At 44.6% G+C, this 22,995-nt stretch overlaps 1 protein-coding gene across 7 annotated transcripts in view; it reads left to right on the top strand.

Moving 5' to 3' along the window:
• Window positions 1–22,995, top strand: part of MFHAS1 (multifunctional ROCO family signaling regulator 1) — a 117,879-nt gene that overhangs the window by 13,694 nt on the left and 81,190 nt on the right. For 4 of the 7 annotated variants that reach the window (XM_077814818.1, XM_077814816.1, XM_077814817.1 and 1 more), the window contains exon 2: window positions 14,437–14,559. The exons of the other annotated variants lie outside the window; for them this stretch is intronic. In XM_077814818.1, the coding sequence (XP_077670944.1) occupies window positions 14,437–14,559 (123 nt within the window). The remainder of the gene's footprint in view (window positions 1–14,436; window positions 14,560–22,995) is intronic. 7 annotated transcript variants of the gene reach the window in all.

Here is a 22,995-nt window from a genome sequence, read left to right as displayed (position 1 = left end):
TGTTTTTGTCATCTGATTACAGAAAGGAGAGCGAAATCCTACAAAAAACATGGAGGATAAAAATCAATGATTTTTTTTAAATAAAATGCTTTTTGAGGGGAAAAAACCTATCTAAAGATAGGTTTTTAATTAAGATACATTATAGCTCAAAGATACCTCATCATGGAATAGAGATTATAAATTCTAATTCAAAAGTATAAGATAATATATTAATGTAATGTTTAAGAAAAGTTTTGTAAATGAGTTCCAATAGTTCATGGATTAGGGACCCAATTGTATGGGCTTCCAGGGGCTTCTGTATAGATTATTTAGGTTAATCTTTCTATCTACCCAATGGGACTCAGTGCTCAGACTAGAAGGTACCATCAGAGATGCTTAGTGTTGCAGTTCTCAAACTGTGGATTTATCTCTCCAGAGATGATATGCATGTTAACAGCAAAAATGTTTTAAAAGAAATAATATATAGAGGTGAGAAATAACAGACCTCAACCCTGTTGTCCCTCTGCAAATTTGTGTACAATCCCTTACCTCTCTCTAAAAGTGCAAAGTTTCAGAAAGTTCAATGAATAGAAGATTGTTGGGGGTGGAGTAGATCTGGACAAGGAGAAGAAGTCTGGAGATAAATGTGAGAGGGGAGGGACAGGCAGTAGAAACAAAAGTGAAGTGTTTGAGCAGCATATTCCAGAAGCCTTGAGGTCTTTGAGTATAGCCTTCATTGATTTGAGATCTACCATACCATTCTCTCACTAGAAGGGAACCTATCATGGCAGCAGGCCGTAAAAGAAACCGAGTTTGGGAATAAGAACCATTCAAGAAATATGTTTGCTGATGATGTTTTAAAGAAAGTCATACCAGTGAGCTGGTGGAAGTCACTTAAGCACTTGGATTCAGAGACTGTTGAAGTGATGATCTCATTTTTAACAGCAGTTGCTTCTTCTGCCGGTGTAGAAAGAATATTTGCTTCCTTTGGACTAATTCATTCCAAATTGAGAAATCGTTTGGGACCTGAAAAAGCAGGAAAGCTTGTTTCTCTTTTCCAGACTGTGAACAAACAGGAATATGAAGGTGAAGAGACTGAGTTAGCTGCAGAAGCTAATATTTTAAGTTTCTCATGTTGACCTGGCTGACATAGTCAATTTAATTTCTTTTAACTTCATTTAACTGTTTTAGGTAAATACAGTTTTAACAAATACAAACCTGATTTTAAAAAACTTGAATGTTTAACTAAATTCAAAAATTCATATTCTTGTTTTGTTAAAATGTTATATGTTTGCTGTTGAAGAAAAAAAAATCCAGAATACGTAACGTTGTTTTAGTTAAATAAAACAATTTAAATGTCTGTCTGGAGATGTTCTCCTCCTAATACAGCATAGCAAGAAAATCCTCCAAATATTAATGATAGTTCACCTCCCAATGACTTCATAAATATCTGCTTCAATTACCTTTGGTAAATGAAATGACCAAACAATCATTCATTTTCTGATATAGCTGTAAAACTAATCTGAAAAGTTTTCAAAATAAATCACTTTAAAAATGTATAGTGTGTACCTTCTAAAAATGAAACCTACGTCTGTCTCTGAGTTGCGAACAATATGTACTAAGGTTATAACAACCAACAAGAATGCGCTTTTATGTAGAAATCCATGATTAAATCAAGGCTTCCTGAGTAGTGATTTAAATCACATCCACCCTGACAGAAAGCTTAATGGAGTCCTAAAAATATCATGTAAATGTACAAGCAAACCAACCACCTTGGTACCTTGGGGTTTGCGGCTAGGTATGAATATTTCTCTTTTTAAGAAAATTATGTAACTGGTTTGAAGCACTTCCGACCATAGTGCACTTTACTATAAACAAAGGACCTGATTTTAATTTAAGGAGTCAGTCATTGGAATTTGATGGGATTGTAATATGGCAGATTAATGTGAATTTGCCAATGATCCTTCTTTGATTTAAAGGAGAATAAAGAGAATTAGATAAAACAGAGCTGATTCCTGGTTAATGCCTCCAATAAGAAATTAATGATCAAAATCATGGTCTTTAGCTTTACAACAAAGAGTAGGTGGAGAATTTCTAACAGAATGGGCATTTGGAAATGGGCTATGGGAGACGACTAATGTCCTTCCTTCAGAAAGACTCCTGAAGTTGTTAAAGGTAGGGCATGCAAACCAGGATGCAATCACCATGATGCTTTAGGTTCATCAAGAGGAAGGCAAGAACTGTGGGAATATAGGTGGGTCCATGAGCATTCAGTGCTGCCCTGTGTGTGAATTCGATTGTATTTTCTGTAGCTGAGCAGTAGTCTCTCTCCAGTGGGGTTATGTTTTTGATATCCTTTATCCAATCAGACTCCGAGGGTGGCTGGCTGAGTTTCCATTGTATGGTAATTCTACATTGTGCCAGGAGCGCAAACCTTTTCTTGCATTTGTGTCTCGGATTTGGGGAGACTGTAGTGGGGACAGGCTCTTGGAATGAAAGGCTTGTTCAGACTTCCACACCTGTTTGTTTCCTGTGCATTTCTAAAACGTCTGGCTGTGAACATGAGGAGACTTGGCATCCTTCAAAGGACTATCTTGAAGTACTACTAAGTACCACTTGGCACATACCTACTGCATCTGGTGATGCTAGCTTTTTGAGGACTGGACTAAAATGTTGCTTACATTTCAGGGGTGTTGGGTGATGGGGCCACCTAACCTGTGTGTCATATAAAGATGTATACCCCGAAACCGTGGACTTCGTAATTCCTTGACTCCACAGGCCAACTGTGGAAAATGCAGTAGACTGAGGATCACCGCTCACAGCTGTGGAAATGCTACCCAAAGCCCATCAGATACAGCTCATGTAAAATGCAAATTGCGATTGATACGCAAGACTGGCCAGAGACTAGCAGAGCCCCAAGGTTGTTCAGATGGTATTCTGCACATTTCTAGACTTTATAATGCTGTTTAGGGTATAAGTGTAACCTTAACTTCAGACAACCATTACAAAGCTGAAAGTCTGTTGAGAGCTCCAAACGTCACTTTTAGTAAATGATGATAATTAAGTTGGAGTTCAGGTTATGCGTTTGGTGAGATTTTTCTTTTGGTCTGGAAGCAGACTTCATATGGTGTAGATAACAAAAAAACTTCCAAATAGACGCAGTTAAGTAGGAGCTCTCCTTATGTACACCAGAGAGCTGATAGTGCAAGTGAGAACATCTTCTCATTGTGAAGTGATGAGGCTTCATAGATTTGATGCTAGGAGGGCATTATGATGATCTGTTCTGACCTTCTGCATAGCACAAGGCATGGAGTTTCACTTGGTGACTTCTGCATCAAGGCCAACAACTCCTGGGCGAGCTACAGAGTTTCTTTCTAAAAAAGCAGCCAAACTTGATTTGGAGGTCTTAAGTGAAAGAGAGTCAGCCACATCTTTGGTAGATTGTTCCAGTGGTTAATTACTCTCACTGTGGAAAACAAACACGTCCGTTCGAATTTGTCTAGCTTCAGCTTGCAGCCATTTGGATGTAATGCTGGCCTCAGTGTTCGTTAATTCAGATAACTTGGCACTGTTGATTTTAGTTTGAAGTAAATCGTTTAGTTCAGATGATGCCGTGCTTTGACAAAGCTCTACTTAATGGGATTTCACTATTAACTCACCCTATTATAGTACATCTGTCTAAACTTGCTTTGTAGCTACCGTCTTATAACTTCTTGGTACCATTCACAAGATGGCACTTTCTGAGTCGCTGTCTGTTATGACGAAATGGCTGTGCCACGGATGAGGGACCCAAAGCTACCCTGATGCTTTTCTGTCTTATTTTGTAATGAGGTTTCAGAGTCCCACCAACTAGACGTGTAATAGGAAGGAAATAATTATCAAGAACCATCATGGTGGGATGGGGCCGAGGGGAAATTCCAGGAATATAAAAATTGCTTTGATTATAAAATTCATGCCAAATGTAACTAACACAAACTGGACATTGGGGCACCTAATGTGAGCATTATTCCTCTATAATTTCTCTTTAGGACTTTCACCGTGTAACTGGCTGACTATTAAGGGAAATGTTTTTCCGTCAGGTGCGCATCCTGTGGCTCAGTGTGCTCCGTGCTGTGGTGACAAAGATGTCTGTTACTAGTACCACTTAGTGAGCATTAGACTGCAATGTGACACAGATCATGCTGCCATAAAGCTGCGCATGTTGTTAATGTGTTTCATTAAAAATGTACCAGCCCTGTTTTCCCCAGCAGCATTTATCTTAAGGATTGGCCTGGACTGAAAAGGGGTGTTCTAACTTACTTGGTTTCAGAGTAGCAGCCGTGTTAGTTTGTATTCGCAAAAAGAAAAGGAGGACTTGTGGCACCTTAGAGACTAACCAATTTATTTGAGCATAAGCTTTCGTGAGTGGTATTTTCCACTGAATGCATCCGATGAAGTGAGCTGTAGCTCACGAAAGCTTATGCTCAAATAAATTGGTTAGTCTCTAAGGTGCCACAAGTCCTCCTCTTCTTTTTGCTAACTTGCTTGGTTATTTCACTGGTATCTTTTTTTCTATGCAGCATGAAAATCCCTCATGGAAGCAAAGAATAGCTCTCACTCCACTTCAGCAATTTAAAAAATGTCAGAGTTCCCATTTTGGGCAGTTACCTAGTTCAGCGTGTTGCAGAGCAGTGAGTAGTTTCCTCACCCCCTCCACAGCACTGGGACCAGTTATACTGATCAAAGTTTAAAATCTAGAAAAGGAGCAGACTGGGTGTCTCATGAGATGAGGGCCTAGCCTCACGGTGCTCAGTGAAACACTCAGAGATCTGCACAAATATGAAAGAAGAATGTGAAGTCCAATGCAAGAATAAATCAAATGAAGTAAGGGCACCATTCTACTTCATAGGGTACTGGAAATGCTAAGTATGGAGTTCAGGAAGCTGATTGTCCCTTTTAAGGGAGCATTGAGGGGGAGTGAAGAGTTTTCCCTGTAGAAGAGGAGGGGTTCGGCTCTCCTCACCTGTAGATCTCAGGAGAGCTGCTGAAGGTCTGGGCTTTTAGCAGAGAGATTCTTGGTGGGAGAAAGGGGCTCAGAGCATGGAAGGGGAGTAAGGTGTTTCTTGACGGATCAGCATTCACTTACTCATATATTTTCTGTATGGTTGAGGCGGGCAGCGCTGCAGAAAATGCCCAGTCCCTCCTGCCCTGTATAGTCTGAACTTCATGGAGCTCCTGTTGATGACTTTCTGCTGGCGTGGCTCATGGCAGAAGAGAGGGCTATGTCCTGGAGTTGGTACTCATGCCTTTCCCTTGCCCACTCCAGATCAGTCCCCTTCCATGTGTGTAGGTGGAGGGATGGGCCTGAGCCAGTGTTTTAGACTTTATATGCAGCCATGATCCTTTGAACTCTGCAAATTCCAGGTCCCCATAGCCTGGGCTCCTGGGTGTTTGCAGGGACAGTCAGTTGCAGACAAACATTGCCATGAGAGCTGCAGACGAGAAACGTAGAGCTGCCAGGAGAAGACCAAGGTGGCAGAAGGGTCTACACCATTCTCACGAGCGGGATTCATTTGAGTGCTAAGGGCACTGAAATCAGTTCCAGCAGCTGTCCAGAGAACTGCAGCGGGGGAAGGGCGGAATACCTCTGTCTCCTGCAAGGAGAATAGTCCTGCAGCTGGCGTTGCGGTGGAAGATGGGCTTTGCTGGGTGGCCTGGGGCTGTCTGCATGTTCATTTCTGCTTGTGCAGAGCAGAGGGGCACGTTTTCCTTTTGAATTTCAGTATTGTATTCTGCCTCTGCTCTGGCAGTTCTGGGCTATCAGGGAAAGCGGCCCCCCGGATGGATGTTTCAGGAATTTGCCTTTAGTGTAGGTTTTCAGAGTTGTATAACCAGCACGCAGCTCAGTCACAGCCTATCGGATGTGTGTTCTGGCCAGGTTTCCCCCGCTTCCCCTGCAAAACCCCCCCCCCCCCCAAGCTTTGAAATGCCTCATGGTTAGGGTTTGTGCATGGCGGTGCAGTGAGCATCTACTGAAGGGCTTGGTTGGTGCAGTGCTCCAGGAGTAGCCTGGTGGGAGATGGTGACTTGAAGTTCAATTAGGGCAGCTAAGATGTCAAATCATGTACAGAGATAGTCACTCCTGCATTTACACTCCAAATAAGCACAATGGTTAGTGCATATTAATTGCGGAGCAGAAATACTGAATAGTCCCTGTAGCTTGAATGCACGAAAGGAGTTAGAGAGACAAGATGAGGGAGGTAGTATCTTTTATTGGACCAGCGTCTGTTAGAGAGACAAGATGGTTCAGTGAAAGCTGTTGCCTCCACCACCGTGTCTCTCTAATATCCTGGGACCCACATGGCTACAACACCACTGCCCACAAAAGGAGTTAGGCATTGTGATTCAGTGTCACAGTGCCTAGAAAATCACTGCAGTTCACAAAGGATGAGTTAGGTGCCTAAGCTCCTATACAATGAATGGGGGAAAGAGGTGTCTTAGATTGAGAGTGACAAAAGCCAGCATCTACGTGGGGAGCTGCTTAAGGTAGACAGTGAGAGATGGCAACGAGGGGGTGGGTGCTAAGCCTTGCCCCTCTGTTGGTGTTAGGTTCCGTAGGCACATCCCTCTGCTTGGGATTCTCAGCTGCAAACTCTCCCTTGGCGGTAGGCGCCTACCCTGTTGGCAAGAAGCTGGGAGGAGGAAGAGCTCCCGCAGAACTTCTGGCGCAGTGCGTAGGGCACTCGCCTAGAATGTGAGAGAGCCCCATTTCTAGTCCTCCACTGCTGAAACAGAGCTCTGTCTCCTCTCGGGGCGGGCTCGAACCATGGGGCTCCCTTAGTCTCTCCTATTGAAGCTGTTGCACTGTGGATAAATAATCAGAGTGATTGGAGCGGGGCACTGGATCCTGGGGCTCCCACCTGCCAGGTGAAGGCTGCAACCCCCAGGCTGCGGAGTCATTCTATAGCTGTGTGCTCTGTCTTTTAAAGAGTAATTTGGGCCAGAGAATTCTGTGAATTGCTGTGGGGCGTAGGTGAGAAATAGCTACCCAAGTGCCTAGAGGGAGGCAGCAGTGTGCATACCTGGAGGCAGAAGCGTGGGTGCTGAGGAGACTTTAACTGCACAAACTTAGGTGCCAAATGAGTTTAAGTGCCTACAGGATTCAGCAAGAATTATATGCATCACAGTGGTCCCTAGACTGGGGTTTAGGCACCCACCTCCTTTTGTGCATTACCACTAGAGATAAGTGTACAGTAGCACAGATGCTGTGTGCTAAATGGGGTTATTACCGTTCAAGTCAGAAAATGTTTAGAGCCCTAATGTATTAGATTCTTTGTAAATGAAGGTCTGAATAGCAAGGAAGACAGCACACTTACGAGTAAAGGGGCATTGGAATGGCTGCCATAGGCAGCAATCATCTCATCGTTACCCTGTGCTCCCCTGTCTGTTGTGTTGTACTCCTCATGTTAAAGGACTTTCCCTTCGCCCCTCCCCTGGTTCATGTTACGGAGACAGAAAACAGAAGACCAGAAGTGTATAGTGCAGGCAATGCGATGTTTATTGGCATTACTTTCCAGCAAGCATGTGTCCCATAACTCTGACGTCACAGAGCCTTGTTTCCCAGTATCCCTTTCCCAGCTCTGATGCCACAGAGTGTTTATCCCTCCCCCCAGCTTCCCAGCTCTGACGTCACAGAGCCTTGCCCTGTGTCCCCATTTCCACCATTCCAATTTCCCCCCCCCCTTAGCAGGCCCAAATATACCTACAGTGCATGCCCTCAGTCCCACCCCACGCAACTTATGGTCATGTTCCATTTTGGAGAGTCGTGAGTCTAGGGTCTTCGTTCCACCTCTTTTGTATCCTATGGGAGGGGTGAGGAGTGAGGTGGTGCTACGGTCATGGACAGACATTTCTTTGGCGTTCTAGTGTTTTATACCTTCCACCCCAATCCGCCATTGTCCCTCCCGACTGGTTGCTCGACCTTGCCTTGAGAGAAGAGTCAGGCAGCCTTCCAGTGTATTCCCAAATATTAAACTCCTACCATAGCCTGTAACACTTTAATTCCATCTCCTATCTCTCTTCACCCCCATCTGCTTGTGGGCAGATGTAACACAGTGTCTTTGTCCTTTTGTTTACACGTATTCGTATAAGATATAAGAGTATCAAAAAGTCAAACCCAGAATTCTATCTCAGGCTGACAAACAAGCCTATATACTAACACTGCCCAGCGCGAGGTGGCCCGGAGATGCAGATAATAAGTGGGGAAGTCTTCCTGCTTTCCCCTGTCACAACTTAGCTGAATGAGCACGCTAAGAGAATGTAACTGGGCTTAGGTGAATGGCAATGAGGGAGGCAATTCGCCATATGAGAACCAAATCTTCTATTCTGGTGTGTCCATGGTGCAGCCTTTTGGAGCTGAGTGCGACAGATTCTGCACTCAGAGACGCCTACCACCAGCCCAGACCCTGAACACCGGTAATTCAGAGTGTTCGTTGTACATGTTTACAAACTATTGACAGATTGCATGGTGGTTAATTGGTGTCAAACTATGGAGAGCCTTAAGCTGTTAAAATATGAGAGGAGTCTGACAGATATGACTGCTTCCTTCAGTGTTCTTGAAAGACCCTGTTGTGTTAAGTTTATGTATTATTGTGGGCCCAGATTGTGTGTAACTTCTCTAAGGGGGAGATGTGACAAATGACCATATTGAAAATGTGCCAGACGAGTATGGACTTTGGGACAATAAGTGTTAAGAGGATTCTCCATAGGGATTCCCCAGGAAAGTTAATGCAAATTCCCCCGCTCTGGTTATGTAAAAACCAAGCCTTTTGAAGCTCTGCTCTGAGAGAGCCATTATCTGCTGATCACTTGTTACACAATGCCAAGATCAAATTGCCCAAGGAGCATAAAGAAATAACCGTTCTGCCCAGCCTTGGTTCTGGTTCTGGATCGCAGATGGATGTGAACTTTGTAACCACAGGGAAAACCCACTTACAATTGTGAAAGACTACAACGTAGGGCACTGGTAGGTTTCAGTTTAGTGTGACCTCTGGTAAGCTTTTCAGCATGCATGTAGGTTCTTTTGCAATTAAAATGTGTTTTCTATGTAATGTTTTCACCTTAAGAATATGTGTGCTTGCTCAGAAGGAGCTGTGCACTAACTTTTAACTGCAGGCAATACACTGTTTCATGTCCTCAGAGAAAGCCAGGCTGTTTAGGGGCTATCCATGTAGATCAGGGAGCTGTGCAGCCTTAAAACCCCCAGTGGGGAGGAGGAGAGATGCGGATCTCCGCACGGCAGAGGTGACGGCTGGGAGCCTAGAGTAGGTGCCCGGGGTGGACCGTGGAGTGGGAATACAGGGGCAGTTGCCCTAACCCCTGTGACAGTCCTCCTCTCGTTCTCCCTCCTCACTGTGTGCCTGAGGTCTGGTGTCTACCCCACACAAGGCCTGAGTGGAAAAAGGGCCAATTAACCTGTGACGGGCTGCCCCGGGAAGAGAGTCAGGGCTGAGAAGACCTAGTGGATGATGAAGCCCTGCAGGGGCAGGCGGAGCAAATATAAAACCCAGAAGTGTAGAGCAAGCAGGGGCTGCAGGGAGGAGATCTGCAGTCGTTTCATAGAGAGCAGGGAGTTGGCTAGATACAAGGCGGTCTAGGGGAGAATGACCCCTGGGATCCTACCTTGTACTACAGACTCTGGCAAGAACCTGAGTGGGGTGCAGTAGCCTCAGGGAGTAGAGGAAGCTCCAGTGGTAACCCGGGGGGAGGCCCAGAAGATAGGGAAGAAAGGTAAGAAAGAGTCCAGGGAAAAGCGACAAAGTTAGAGCTTAAGCAGACCGTGGTTTCTGGGTTTAGGGTTCCTGGGCTGGAATCTGGAGAAATGGGTGGGTCTGGGTTCCCCTGCCCGCCACTGGGAAAGTGGCACAGACTGGCCAGTGGGTTGGAAGGCTGAGTCTGCAGATCGTGCTTGGCTGGTAGACCTTTGTTATCCCGGAAGGGGGGGGGCTGTAGTGCCTGGCTAGAAGGCTGTGTCACAAAGAGAGAGTAACCTGAGTGCATAGAGAGAGACCGACCACAGGGCGAGCAACCGAAGGAGGGGGCATAATCCCCTTAATCTGGGGAGAGCTAATCCCCAGATGAGCCACATGAGGGCGCCCCAGGGGCGAGTAGTAAACCCCATGAGAGTGCCATTGTCTCTTGTGAATGATCCCATGTTGGTGTCACTCTAGGTTATTCATTAATATATCAAGTGATCAGTCAAAGATAGGAGTCAGATGATCACTACTGCACAAAGAAGTCATGGTCTGGAGAACCCAGATTTTTATAGGAAGTACAGGATGGTGTGGGAAGTTTCAGTGACTTCATCTGAAGTGGGATTTTACTTGCATACCCTGGTGAGCTTTATATTGCCTTTAGATTAAATATACTGCTTCAGGAAAGCTTCTAATTGAGTGTGAAAGACAACTGGTCCAACCTGAACTAGCTTGCAGGATGAAATAGTTGTCTGAAAAAGTTTGCGTGTTACAGCAGGAAGCAAAAGAGTGTAATGTTCCATTTGAATTCCCTCTCCAAGCTGCATTGTTGTTTTCTCAGTCTTACAGTGATGGATTTTTAAAGCAGAGTAGCAGTCAAAGCTGAAGTACTGAACCATGGCATTCAGTGACAAATATCCAAAGACAAGAGGCTGCAGAAAGCACCAGGACTAATTAAAAAATGTTATATAAGTGGACAGGTTTTCATGTCTCTCTTACTGCAAATCTGTGTTTTCCTTTAGCACAAGCTGAAGCTGTCCAGTTGAGAGAGATTTGAGACTCATTTCAGGAGCAGCATATATTCTAGCCACAGAAAACACCTAGATAAACCCGGTCCATTGGGTTACAGGTGGCTACAAAAAAGTAGGGAAATGATCTAACAGAGCACAACCATGTTGCTGCTTCTGAGATTGTGTACTCTGGTGGGTGCAGTATTTTGACACTTGACAGCTGAATGTAGTTTGGGAAAGCACTAAAAGATAGCAACATCCTAAGCGATAACTAATTTCTGTCAGTGTGTTTAGGGGGGAAGAGGGGTGCGAGGGCTTCAGCTCATACCAGTGCTTGCGTTAGCGTGGTACCGAGTTGCATGGCAGTGCTGCTTTACTTTTAGAAGTGCTGGCCTTCAAAGAATCATTAAACTAGAGTCTACCCTGACTCTCACCAGGGGAATTTAAGGATCTTTAAAGAGCATACTTTATTTAAAAAAAAAAAAAAATACCCTGGTGCCTTTGCCAACAATTCATCTTCCAGTACCACAGGTTCTCAGGTCCAAGGTTCTGGGAGCGTTCGTACCGAGTGCAGGCAGAATAGCAACTATTTGCCTTCACGTTATCTCTCGCTGCCAGACTCAAACTCCTGGGAAACCTGAGGCGATACATAGGAGTAGTAAAATACTGTATAAAATAGGAACACTCAAGGACCAGTCAAGGCTCCAATTCAGTTTGTCTTTCATCCACTAATTACTTCATTTAATGTATGAAAATTAGGTGAATTATTCTAGTATGCAAGATTTGGCTATGAACCATCTGAGAGTTGGGAAAGCACTTGGCCCAGACATAGTGTTCATCTGGGAGCGACTTGGATTCTCAGTGTTTTAATGCTTGTGATTAATGGAAGCACTTCTGAATACAGGCTTCTTGAATCTCATAGCTTACAGAGTTACATTATGGGTTCCTGAGTGTTGGGAGTTCCCCATCTACTCCTGTGCTAGGTCTGTGTCTGAAGAACTTGTTCAGATTGGTGCTTTGGTCATCTGGGTGCTGATGAGAATAGAGCAAACATTTCCAGAGCTGGAGTAGTTTTAGCTGTTCTTGCTCACAGCAGCGATTGCTGGAAGGAGTGGGGGAGAGGTCACTAATGGCTCAGGGTGTGCCTCACTATGTATTTGGGGTTCTTTTGCACTTGTGGGGAGCAGGCGAAGGGATTGAGAGAGACAGAGATGAAGAGGGAAGGAAATAGACAAAGTTGCAAAGGGAGAAAGACAGGGAGGTATGAAGGGCAGAAGTATGGACCAGAGTAGCCAGGAGTGTCTCCTCCTACCCCTGAACTCCTGGGTGGCTGTTTTGGCTTTGTGAGGGACACAGTGTGCTGCCAACCTCTGAGCTGCAGTCTGCGGTGGTAGCAGAGTTTAGAGGGAATGATTTGTCAGGTTATTTTCTGGATGGGTGAGGAGGGATCATTTGGGGGAAGGGATAGCTCAGTGGTTTGAGCATTGGCCTGTTAAACCCAGGGTTGTGAGTTCAATCCTTGAGGGGGCCATTTAGGGATCTGGGGCAAAAATTGGGGATTGGTCCTGCTTTGAGCAGGGGGTTGGACTAGATGATCTCCTGAGGTGTCTTCCAACCCTGATATTCTAGGATTCTATGAATCTTGTTAACGAGGCAAATACAAACCTCTTCCAGACCAGTTCATCAGTTCTGGTCTGTCTCTCCCTATGTACGAATAGCAACCTCACGCTTTTCCCAAACTCATCATCTTCCCTGCCTTGCATGGAAGGTCGGCAGCTGGAATTCTGATCCAGTATGCCAAGCTGAACCAATTCTAAGCTAACGGATGATCTTACTTTGATGGTGAAACCTTGGAACAGCATGCAGAAATAGTCGGTATGTGACAAAAATAGAGTTCAGGGGGCCTTGATTTCCAGTTCTGAAATAGGGCTGTGTGTTGAGCTCCAGGGAGTTGTCATAGGGCTTTTCAACCTTGCAATTTAGTTTTTTAGCCTATTTTCTGACTATAGCAGTGCATTAGGAGCACTGCATTTGCGTTAAGAAAAGGAGGGCTTGTGGCACCTTAAAGACTAACAAATCTATTTGAGCATAAGCTTTCATGAGCTACAGCTCACTTCATCGGATGCATTCACTGGAAAATACAGTGGGGAGATACTGCTCACAAAAGCTTATGCCCAAATAAATTTGTTAGTCTCTAAGGTGCCACGAGTACTCCTTTTCTTTTTGCAGATACAGACTAACACGGCTGCTACTCTGAAACCTGCATTTGCGTTTAATGATGGTTCATCACTACTATATCCTTACAGATAGGTAATGTGTGTGTATACTGCAGTGTGTCTGGTGACATGACTATGTTAGATGCTGCAGATATTCTCACCAGAGAATTTCACTCAAGTCCTAGATCAAGAATTTGCAAACTTGTTGAATCGCCTCATTGACTTAGCATATTCGGACTGTGTTAGAACGTCGTGGCAAGAACTGTGTGTTTCCTAAGTGCTAAGACTGTTTGGAAAATCAGTATAGGTGTGACTGGAGGGAGATTCTGAGCCTTAGTGTGCCAGAAAAGGGAGATTCTTGATAAGCATCTTTGCCTGACCTTCTCTCCTCCTCCCCCCCGCCGCCTCCCCCTCCCCCCGCCGCCAAACCTGGCTTTGTGCGTGGCGGAAATGAAAGAGAGCTTGCAGCTAGAGCGGCTCAGTACTGCAGGCTGTGCCCTCGATACTGCCTTGCAGTGCAGGACGTAGAGCAGTTGCTAGGGTGCCAAGCAATCTCTGAAGAAAAGACGAAAGAAAAGGAGGTAACTCAGGAGTGAGAGAACCATTTCTTTAGATCAGTAATTGTTACAGAAAACACAAGTAGATACAGAACCAGTCGTTTGTAATAAAGAACTGTCTCCTCTTTCATGCTGCTTCTGTTCTAGCAGTTACTTCAGCTTTTTCATAACCACCATATAAAAAGGGAAAATAGTAATGCAAGACGTGGCCATCCTAAAGCCTATTGGGCCAAGTTTATTTCTGGTTTAAATCTGCTGAAGGGCTGAAATTGGCTCTTATGTCTTTATAAAAACTGATGTTTTGCAAACATTATCCTTATTTGTATTTGTTCTCTTAACTAACTGTGTCAAGGATGCTGTGCTTGTGTGGGCAAAACATTCCTTGCCTACGTAGTCTGTTGCTGCTGGGTATGGACTTCAAAGGGCGCTGTGCATATACACGCACTGAAGCATTTGGCCCGGAATTATTTTGTATATTTGATTAACTAAAATTTGAAGTCTTCCTGTGGGAGAATAGGAAGTAATTTTTTTTCTTTTTCTTCCAGAAATCTACCTAGAGCCCTTTCTTCTTTTGAAGGTGTCTGTTATTCTTAACTTTTTCCTTGGCCTTTATGAAGTAAACTACTCGTTCCTCCCCCAGCAGAAGTCTGCCTTCTGGAGAGCCTAATGCATTATATTTAGTTTCTCTCTAGACACTCTGAATATATATAACATTAAGAACATTTTGCCAAACAAAGCAAGATCATGCAAGTGTTAGAAATTGCAATACAGCACTGTGATAAAGTTCTTTAGGCTGAAGTAGTGTTGACTAAACAGCCTTTGGTCAGAGCAGACATTTGCTGTTTTCGTTGTTCGTGTGATTTTTGATTTAGTGTTGTCTACCTGTCCTTTTAATGGAATAAATCAGTGTTGGGACAGAATGTTATCTCTTTGTACAATTCAGGTGTTCAGCATAGCACTGTTGAGGACTGGAGCATTGGCTTCAAAAAGAACATAAGAACGGCCATACTGGGTCAGACCAAAGGTCCATCAAGCCCAGTATCCTGTCCTCTGACAGTGGTCAATGGTAAGTGCCCCAAAAGGAATGAACAGACAGGTTATCATCAAGTGATCCATGCCCTGTCACCCAATCCCAGCTTCTGGCAAACCGAGGCTAGGGACACCATTCCTGTCCATCCTGGCTAATAGGTCCATCAATGGCTATCTTCCATGAATCTACCTAGCTCCCTTTTGAACCCTGTTATAGTATTGGCCTTCACAAAACCCTCTGGCAAGGAGTTCCAGAGGTTGACAGTGCGTTGCATGAAAAAATACTTTCTTGAGTTTGTTCTAAACCTGCTCCCTATTTATTTCATTTGGTGGCCCCTTGTTGTTGATTTATGAGAAGGAGTAAATAACACTTCCTTATTTACTTTCTCTGTACCACTCATGATTTTATAGACCTCTATCATATCCCCTGTAGTCGCCTCTTTTCATACTGTGGTAAAGGTGAAGTGGAGTTGTCTGTACGTTACAATTTCTCTCACTTTAAAATACCCACGCTCACACCCCAGGTGATGGATACCAGGCTGACAACACTGGGAATGTCAAGCCTCTCTCCCTAGCCTACATGCAGCTCTGGCAGCAGGAGTACTGTAAGCGTTCCCTTCCTGCTTGCTTCTGATGTGGAAGAACTCCCTCTAGAGCATGTTATTACATGCTTTACATTAGTGCCAAAGCTTCATAGATGTTCAGATCAGAAGGGACCATTGTGATCGTCATCTAGCCTGCATAGCACAGGCCAGAGAATCCTGCTTAGGGATTCCTGCACCCAGCCCAATAACTTTGTGCTGAACTAGAGTGATCCCCACCAGGTTTGTGGTCCTATTATGCCAGGCCCTCTACACACATGATCCTTTGCCTGAGAGTTTACAGTCTAGAGCAGTGGTTTTCAAACCGTGGGAATGTAAGGCACTGAGTCATGGCATCTCTGGTCAGCACTGCCGACTGGGCTGTTAAAAGCCGGTCAGGTCCCATTGGCCTAACCCTGTCCTGTTGAGAATGCTAATGAGAATGTTGGGTGTTAGTGATAGGTTTTGGAAGCTTGTTGAGACCACGAACTCCTTTCAGATTGGCTGTGAGTCAGCAGCTGGATGGTGGCAGCAAGGTCATTACTAACTTGGGTAGCTACACTGGCCTTCTGGAGATGATGGGCTCTGTAATCCATTACCAATATGCTGGACCACCCACTGCTCCAGTGTGGCACCTAGTTCTCATTCTTCACTACAGTCTTTAGACTCTTAAAAAAGAGGAGGAATCCAGACTCTATCTAGGGGTACGTTCACCCAGCAAAAAAACCCGAAACCACCTGCGGCAGTGAGTCTGAGAGCCTGGGTCAACTGACTTGGGCTCGCAAATCTCAAGGTATGGGGCTAAAAACAGCAGTGTAGAAGTTCTGACTCAGGCTGGAGCCTGGGCTCTGAGACTCTTCCTCTTCTCTGGGTTTCAGAGCCCAGGCTCCACCCCGAGCCAAAACTTCTACACTAGTAGTTTTAGGCCTGTAGCGTAAGCTCAAGTCAGTTGACCCGGGCTCTGAGACACAGTGCAACAGTTTGTTTGTAGTACAGACATAACCTGTAAAGGGTCTGGCTGCACTGTAACAGACTACTGGGTTGTACGTGGGTCTGCTCTTTGGAACATATACAGCACACAGAATCCCCCTCTGAGCTTTCATGTAGACACTTGGATTGAGAATTGTTTGAAAAATTGTGGCTATTAGATATCTGAGAAAACATGAACTTGTGTTTTTGTTTTAGTCTTTGTCGTGCTTTATCCTTAGTTGTGTAGTGCCTGAGTCAGTTAATCTGCTTGTCAGCACCAAAAGATTTAAAACTCCTATAATCAGAAATTATTTTTAAAAAATAAAGCTTTGCCTTGCTTGGAACACTGCCCTCTCAGTCCTGTAGTTAAACAGAGACTAGGCTGGCAGGCAGAGGCAGATGTGGCAGAGTGAGATCATGGGGGAAAAGGATTACTATGCTTAGTACCTGGGCAAGCAGTGATGTAGTTATAAAATGTGGTGTTAGCATAGGCATTGCCATCCCAGGTCAGATCTGAGGTCCATCTAGTCCTGTATCTAACGGGCCAAATGCTTCAAAGAACGGTGCAAAGAACCTGTAGATGCATGTGGGAGTTAGGTGTCTTGGGTTTTCAAAATCTTCCCCTTAATAACCTGCCCATAGGAAGGGGTAGGTTGTTCCTAACCCGTCAGGTCGTGGCTGGCTCGTGCTCTGAAGCATGAGGGCTTATATTGCTGCTTATTAAAATCCTGTCTAAAATAACTTGGATATTCTCATTAATTCCTTCCAGTGGGCATTCCCTTGAGTTTGGCAACATTGAATTTCATCTGACGTGCTGGCTGTTCACCTACTGTGATTAGGTCCCTCTGAAGTTCTTACCAACCTAGGTAATTGTCATCTGCAAACTTTGTAGCTTCCTTGCTTACCCCTCTTTTTAAGATCATTACTATATTAAATGATTCCTGTTGACCACTTATTCTTACTTCCGGTTTTCTCCCGAGGCTGTTTCTATTCAGTGACATTACTTTGCCTCTTAGCCCATGACTACTTGGTTTCTAGTAGTGGTACTATTTTCCTTTGCAGTGGCTGGTTGGTTAGACCCTATCCTAGCCTGTCCATCTATCTGTTTTATCATTTTAATTTGATTATTTCCACCGGTTTACTGGATCATGAAGTAAGATTAACCGGCCTGTAATTCCTAGGGTCATCCACAGTGTCTCCTACACAGATAGCAAATGTTGTGCCGACCTCTGGTGTCACTCATTTTAATAAGACTGCATATTTTTGTTGGTAGCTTAGCCCCTTTAAGATTGTTCAGAATTCTTTGAACAGACTCCCCAGGACTGAGTGGCAATTAATCAGCTTGTTCAATCCCCTCTCAACATGTCAGCCTGACAGTATCTTATCAATACTACTTACACAGAGTTGGCCCGGGGTTGGTATGTCTGTAACCTTTCCTGTGGTGAAGACAGATTCAGAGATCTCATTCAGCCTCTTTGCAATGGCCAGACCCCCTTCACTGCTCCTATCACTCTGCAGTGGTCTAGCAGGCTCACCAGTTCTTTCACTGGCTCCTGCTTCTGATACACCAATAGTATTGCTTGTTCATTTTTATGCCTTTGGCTCTTCCAACTCTGAATCTCCTAATTTCCTTCTGACATTCTACCTGCCTTTGCTAAGGCTTTTTTTTCTTGACTTCATTTGGGCTGGATTTCTAGTTTCCGGAGGATTTTTGTTTGTGTCATAATCTTTTGATTCTAACCATTTAATCATATTAGGGTTTTCCCCTTGCCTTTCAGTTTCCTCTGTTTGCTTAGGGTGTGCATACCTTCTGGGACTCTATCCCAGCATGTTTAGGGAGCCTCAGTGCTGAATCTAATGTCTAACATTAGGTGGTTTGACTTTTTTCTTTTTCTGTATTCACATCCTGTTTTCTAAAGTTTCGTGTATCTAATATCCAGTCAATAAACTGTCTGTACTGGGAGTTTCATGAGTTAGCCCCATGTGTGGATTTTGATGATGTTGTATGTGAAAGGAGAAAGGAAGAACCTAACTCTATATAGCCAGCCAGACTAATTCTGACTGACTTCCATATGTCTGGTTGGGAAGGAATTTGCGCCCCTTCCCACCCCCCATTCCCGGTCAGATTGGCAGCGATCTGGGGGAGGGGGTTTCGCCTTCCTCTGCAGCATGGATTGTCACTTGCCAGGATTATCTGGGTACATCTCATTTAATCCTTTCCCTGCCATTGTGGGGGCCTCAGGCGTTGGTGACACCTTGGTCTCTTCTGTTCTCGGCCAGTGGCACAGTTATGGGCTGCAGTATGCTGGTCTAGTCTGGGTTGTTGGTTTTAGTGTGCTGGTGCTGGGGGATGGCCCGTGGCCTACATGAGGTCCGGCTAGATGATCTGGTGTTCCCTTCTGGCCTGAAACTCTGACTACTGAACGAATTCACTTCCTGATCCCTGGAGCTGAGGCTGAGCTGATGTGTCACCGCTTCAGGGCTAGTGTATTGCCTGGGGAAATTTACTCTTGACCCAAACTTGGACCATCGAGGCCAGCAACTGAGCAAAGTAGAAATGGATTGAGTCCATTGGCCCTGAGTGGGAGGTAGAGACTTCATGGTTAGCCATCAGAAATAAATGAACCTCAGCCAGCCACAAAATAAACAAAGTTTGCTTAGTTAGTTTCCTGACCTCCTTAAGAACTAGCCATTGAGCTAAAACCCTCGTGGAGTTAGGGGGGCTGAGGGCAGAGAAGGCCAGCAGCTGTTTATGTGGGTGGGGCAAGTCACCAGCATTAGCACAGGATGGAGCGCAGAAATTATTGCTGATTGCCAAGTAGCCATGTGTAGGCATGGGCAACAAACTGGAAGAAGCTAAAGATAAAGAAGCTCGGGTTTCTGTGGTTGCTTTCCCTGAAAGTTGCTGTCAATGGGAGGCTGAGGTGATAAAGTAGAGAGGATGAGATTTATGCTTTAGACATCAAGGAAAAGCCTAGGGAAAGGAGAATCTATAGCGAAGGGACAGACTCCATCTTAACCAGATGTGAACCAGCGAGCTGGCAGCAAACACTAGTTAATTCTGATGGAGGAGAGCTGGTAGGTCCAGAGGAGTACTAGGGTAGACAATGAGACCCGCACGTGAGAACAGGTGCCTGCAGGCACAACATAGAACGATGTGTCCCATAGCAAGTTGTGACCCTCATTGTGGTAAAGATTGTAAAGATAAAATATGGGTAGGATCTGAAGAGAAACACTCAAATGAAAGAGTTCAATTCAATTACATCACATAATGGCAGACCATTTAAAAAGGGACAGTTTTTTAAAGTGCTTATATACAAATGCTAGAAGTCAACATTGGGTGAAATACAGTGCCTTGTATTAAATGAGGATATTGATATTATAATAATAGGTATATCACAGAAACTTGGTGGAATGAGGTAATCAATGAGAGTCATACCAGAGTACAAAATATATCGGAAAGACAGAACAGGTCATGCTGGTGGGGGAGTGGCACTATACATGAAAGAAAGCATGGAGTCAAATGAAGTAAAAATCTTAAGTGAACCAAACTGTATCATAGAATCTCTATGGATAGTAATTCCAGCTTGAATAATAAGCATGTATCAGTAGGGGTATACTACGAGCACCTGACCAGGATGGTGATAGTGACTGTGAAATGCTCAGGGAGATTAGAGAGGCTATAAAAATAAAAAACTCAATACTAATGGAGGATTTAAACTTTCCCCATATTGGCTGGGTACATGTCACTTCAGGGCGGGATGCAGAGATAAGTTTCTTGACACCTTAAATGACTGCTTCTTAGGGTATGGCTACACTTGCAGATGTAGAGCACTTTGAGTTAAATCAGCCTTCGTAGAGCACAGTAGGGAAATCGCTGCAGTGTGTCCACACTGACAGCTACAAGCGCACTGGCGTGGCCACATTAGCAGCTCTTGCAACAGCCACAGAGAGCAGTGCATTGTGGTAGCTATCCCAGTATGCAAGTGGCTGCAACTTGCTTGTCAAATGGGGGTGGGGTGGAGTGGAGTGTGACAGGGAGTGTTTTGTGTGTATGTGGGGAGAGAGAGAGTGGGTTTTTGGGGGGCTGAGAGCATGTCAGCATGCTGTCTTGTAAGTTCAGACAGCAGCAGACCCCCACCCCGCCTCTCTCTCTCTCACACACCATTCCACACTAATGGTTGCTTTGTCTCGGAGCAGATAAGAATGCCAACCTTCAGAAACGGAGCTTTCAAAGGGCATATCCGCATTCCTACAGCGAGCTCAAAACAATGAGAAGAGTGGCCATTCGACTTAAGGGGATTATGGGATGTTTCCGGAGGCTGATCAGAGCGCAGTAATGCAACACCTTTTTCGCACTGGCGCCCTGGCGTTTCAGCCAAGGCGCAACAAGCGTTAATCTTCTCGCCGAGGTGGATTACCAAGAGTGCTCTAGCCATGGAGTCAGCGCACTCTACGTGCCTTGCCAGTGTGGACAGGTACTGAGCTAGGGCACCCGGGGCTGCTTTAATGCGCTGTAACTCGCAAGTGTAGCCAAGCCCTTAGAGTAGGTAAGACCTGGAACCCACAAGAGGAGAAGCAATTCTTGATTTAGTCTTAAGTGGAGCACAGGATCTGGTCCAAGAGGTGAATATAGCTGGACTGCTTGGTAATAGTGACCATAATATAATTAAATTTAACATCCCTGTGGCGGGGAAACCACCACAGCAGCCCAGTGTGGTAGTTAATTTCAGAAAGGGGAACTACACAAAAATGAGAAAGTTAGTTAAACAGAAATTAAAAGGCAAGCTGCATGGAAATTTTTTAAAGACACCATAATAGAGCCTCAGCTTGAATGTGTATCCCAAATTAAAAAAAGAGTGTCTGCAAAAAGGGCTACCATGGCTAAACAACAAAGTAAAAGAAGCAGTGAGAGGTAAAAGGCATCCTTTAATCTGTGGAAGTTAAATCCTATTGAGGAAAATAGAAAGGAGCATAAACTCTGACAAATGAAGTGTAAAAATATAATTAGGAAGGTCAAAAAAGAATTTGAAGAACAGCTAGCCAAAGACTCAAAAAGTTATAGCAAATAAATTAAGTACATCAGGGAGCCTGTTAAACAACCAGTGGGGCCACTGGATGAACGAAATGCTAAAGGAGCACTCAAGGATGATAAGGCCATTGCAGAGAAACTAAATGAATTCTTTGCATTGGTCTTCACGGCTGAGGATGAGGGAGGTTTCCAAACCTGAGCCATTTTTGTTAGGTGACAAATCTGAGGAACTGTCCCAGATTGAGGTGTCATTAGAGGTTTTGGAACAAACTGATAAACCAGACAGTAATGCCTCACCAGGACCAGATGGTATTCGCCTGAGATTTCTGAAGTAACTCAAATGTGAAATTGCAGAACTGCTAACTGTGATATGTAACCTATCACTTAGATCAGCTTCTGCACCAGATGACGCCAATTTTTTAAAAAGGCTCCAGAGGCAATCCTGGCAACCTATGGAACTCATTGCCAGAGGATATTGTGAAGGCCAAGACTAATAACTAGGTTCAAAAAATAACTCGGTAAATTCATGGAGGATAGGTCCATCAGAGGCGATTAGCCAGGATGGGCAGGGATGGTGTCCCTAGCCTCTGTTTGCCAGAAGCTGGGAATGGGCGACAGAGGATGGATCACCTGGTGATTACCTGTTCTGATCATTCCCTCTGGGACACCTGGCATTGGCCACTGTCGGAAGACAGGATACTGGGCTAGATAGACCTTTGGTCTGACCCAGTATGGCCGTTCTTATGGTGGTCAGCAGAAGAAGCAGTCACCTAGAAAAGTGAGTCATTACAAACAGACTTCTCAATGACCCTTATCTATGCATGCTGCCTCTATAGCCTATGGTGCTGGAACCTTCGCTCCAGCTTGAGAGGCGGGTCAAGATCTGCAGCTCCGGTTGTAGCCCTGTCTCCCAAAGTGAGTAGGGCCAGCTAGGCAGCCCTTTTTATCCGGGTGACTTCACATGAGCATTGTGTTCTCTTCCATTTCCACCTCCTGGCAGGACTGTAGTATTTGCTCTCTGGGCTGCCACAGAGAGATTTAACACAGGGGTTCTCAAACTGTGGGTTGGGACCCCTCAGGGGGTCGCGAGGTTATTCTATAGGGGATTGCAAGCTGTCAGCCTCCACCTCAATCCCTGCTTTGCATCCAGCATATATAATAGTGTTAAATATTTTAAAAAGTGTTTTTAATTTATAATGGGTGTTGCACTCAGAGTGAAAAGGGTCATCAGTACAAAAGTTTGAGAACCATTAATTTAACGGGTAAGGAATTCTGCAGCATAAGAGGAGAGACTCCTTGGTTTAGTTCCAAATAGCCAATAGGATTGAGTTCTCAAAGTCTCTATGTTTGATCCACTACATAACACTCTTCCTTGAATAATTCAGCTGCTTATCACCTTCCCAGGGTAATCGTCCTCTGCACTGGCACTTGGACGCTAAACCTCAAAGGGGGGAGAGGGGGGCTTTTAAAATGAGGAAGATAGAAACAGCTTGAAGGGAGAAGTTGGCAAGCAAAAATCCACACAATCAGCAGGGAAGCGTCTTAAGAATGCTGTATTGGTGCTAAGGGGGAATGTGTAGAAAGAAGCAAATCCAAACATGCTTGCATGAAAGTTCATGACTTTATTTAGCTACAAAAATGTCCCTCTAAAAATGGATCGCCTGTCTAAATGACGCTAATAAAACATGCAGGCAAAATGTAAAATAGAGGTTGAGACAGTTTGAAGAACAAATCATATAGCTATAAAGCCAGGCTAAGTTTTGAATAAATACAAGAATCCCATAGTGACAGGTTTCAGAGTAACAGCCGTGTTAGTCTGTATTCGCAAAAAGAAAAGGAGTACTTGTGGCACCTTAGAGACTAACCAATTTGTTTGAGCATAAGCTTTTGT

The sequence above is a fragment of the Eretmochelys imbricata genome, chromosome 4 (genome assembly GCF_965152235.1).
Source record: "Eretmochelys imbricata isolate rEreImb1 chromosome 4, rEreImb1.hap1, whole genome shotgun sequence".
Lineage (NCBI taxonomy): Eukaryota > Metazoa > Chordata > Testudines > Cheloniidae > Eretmochelys > Eretmochelys imbricata.
The sequence above is the reverse complement of the archived record's forward strand: the minus strand, read 5'-3'. Positions and strand labels throughout refer to the sequence as shown.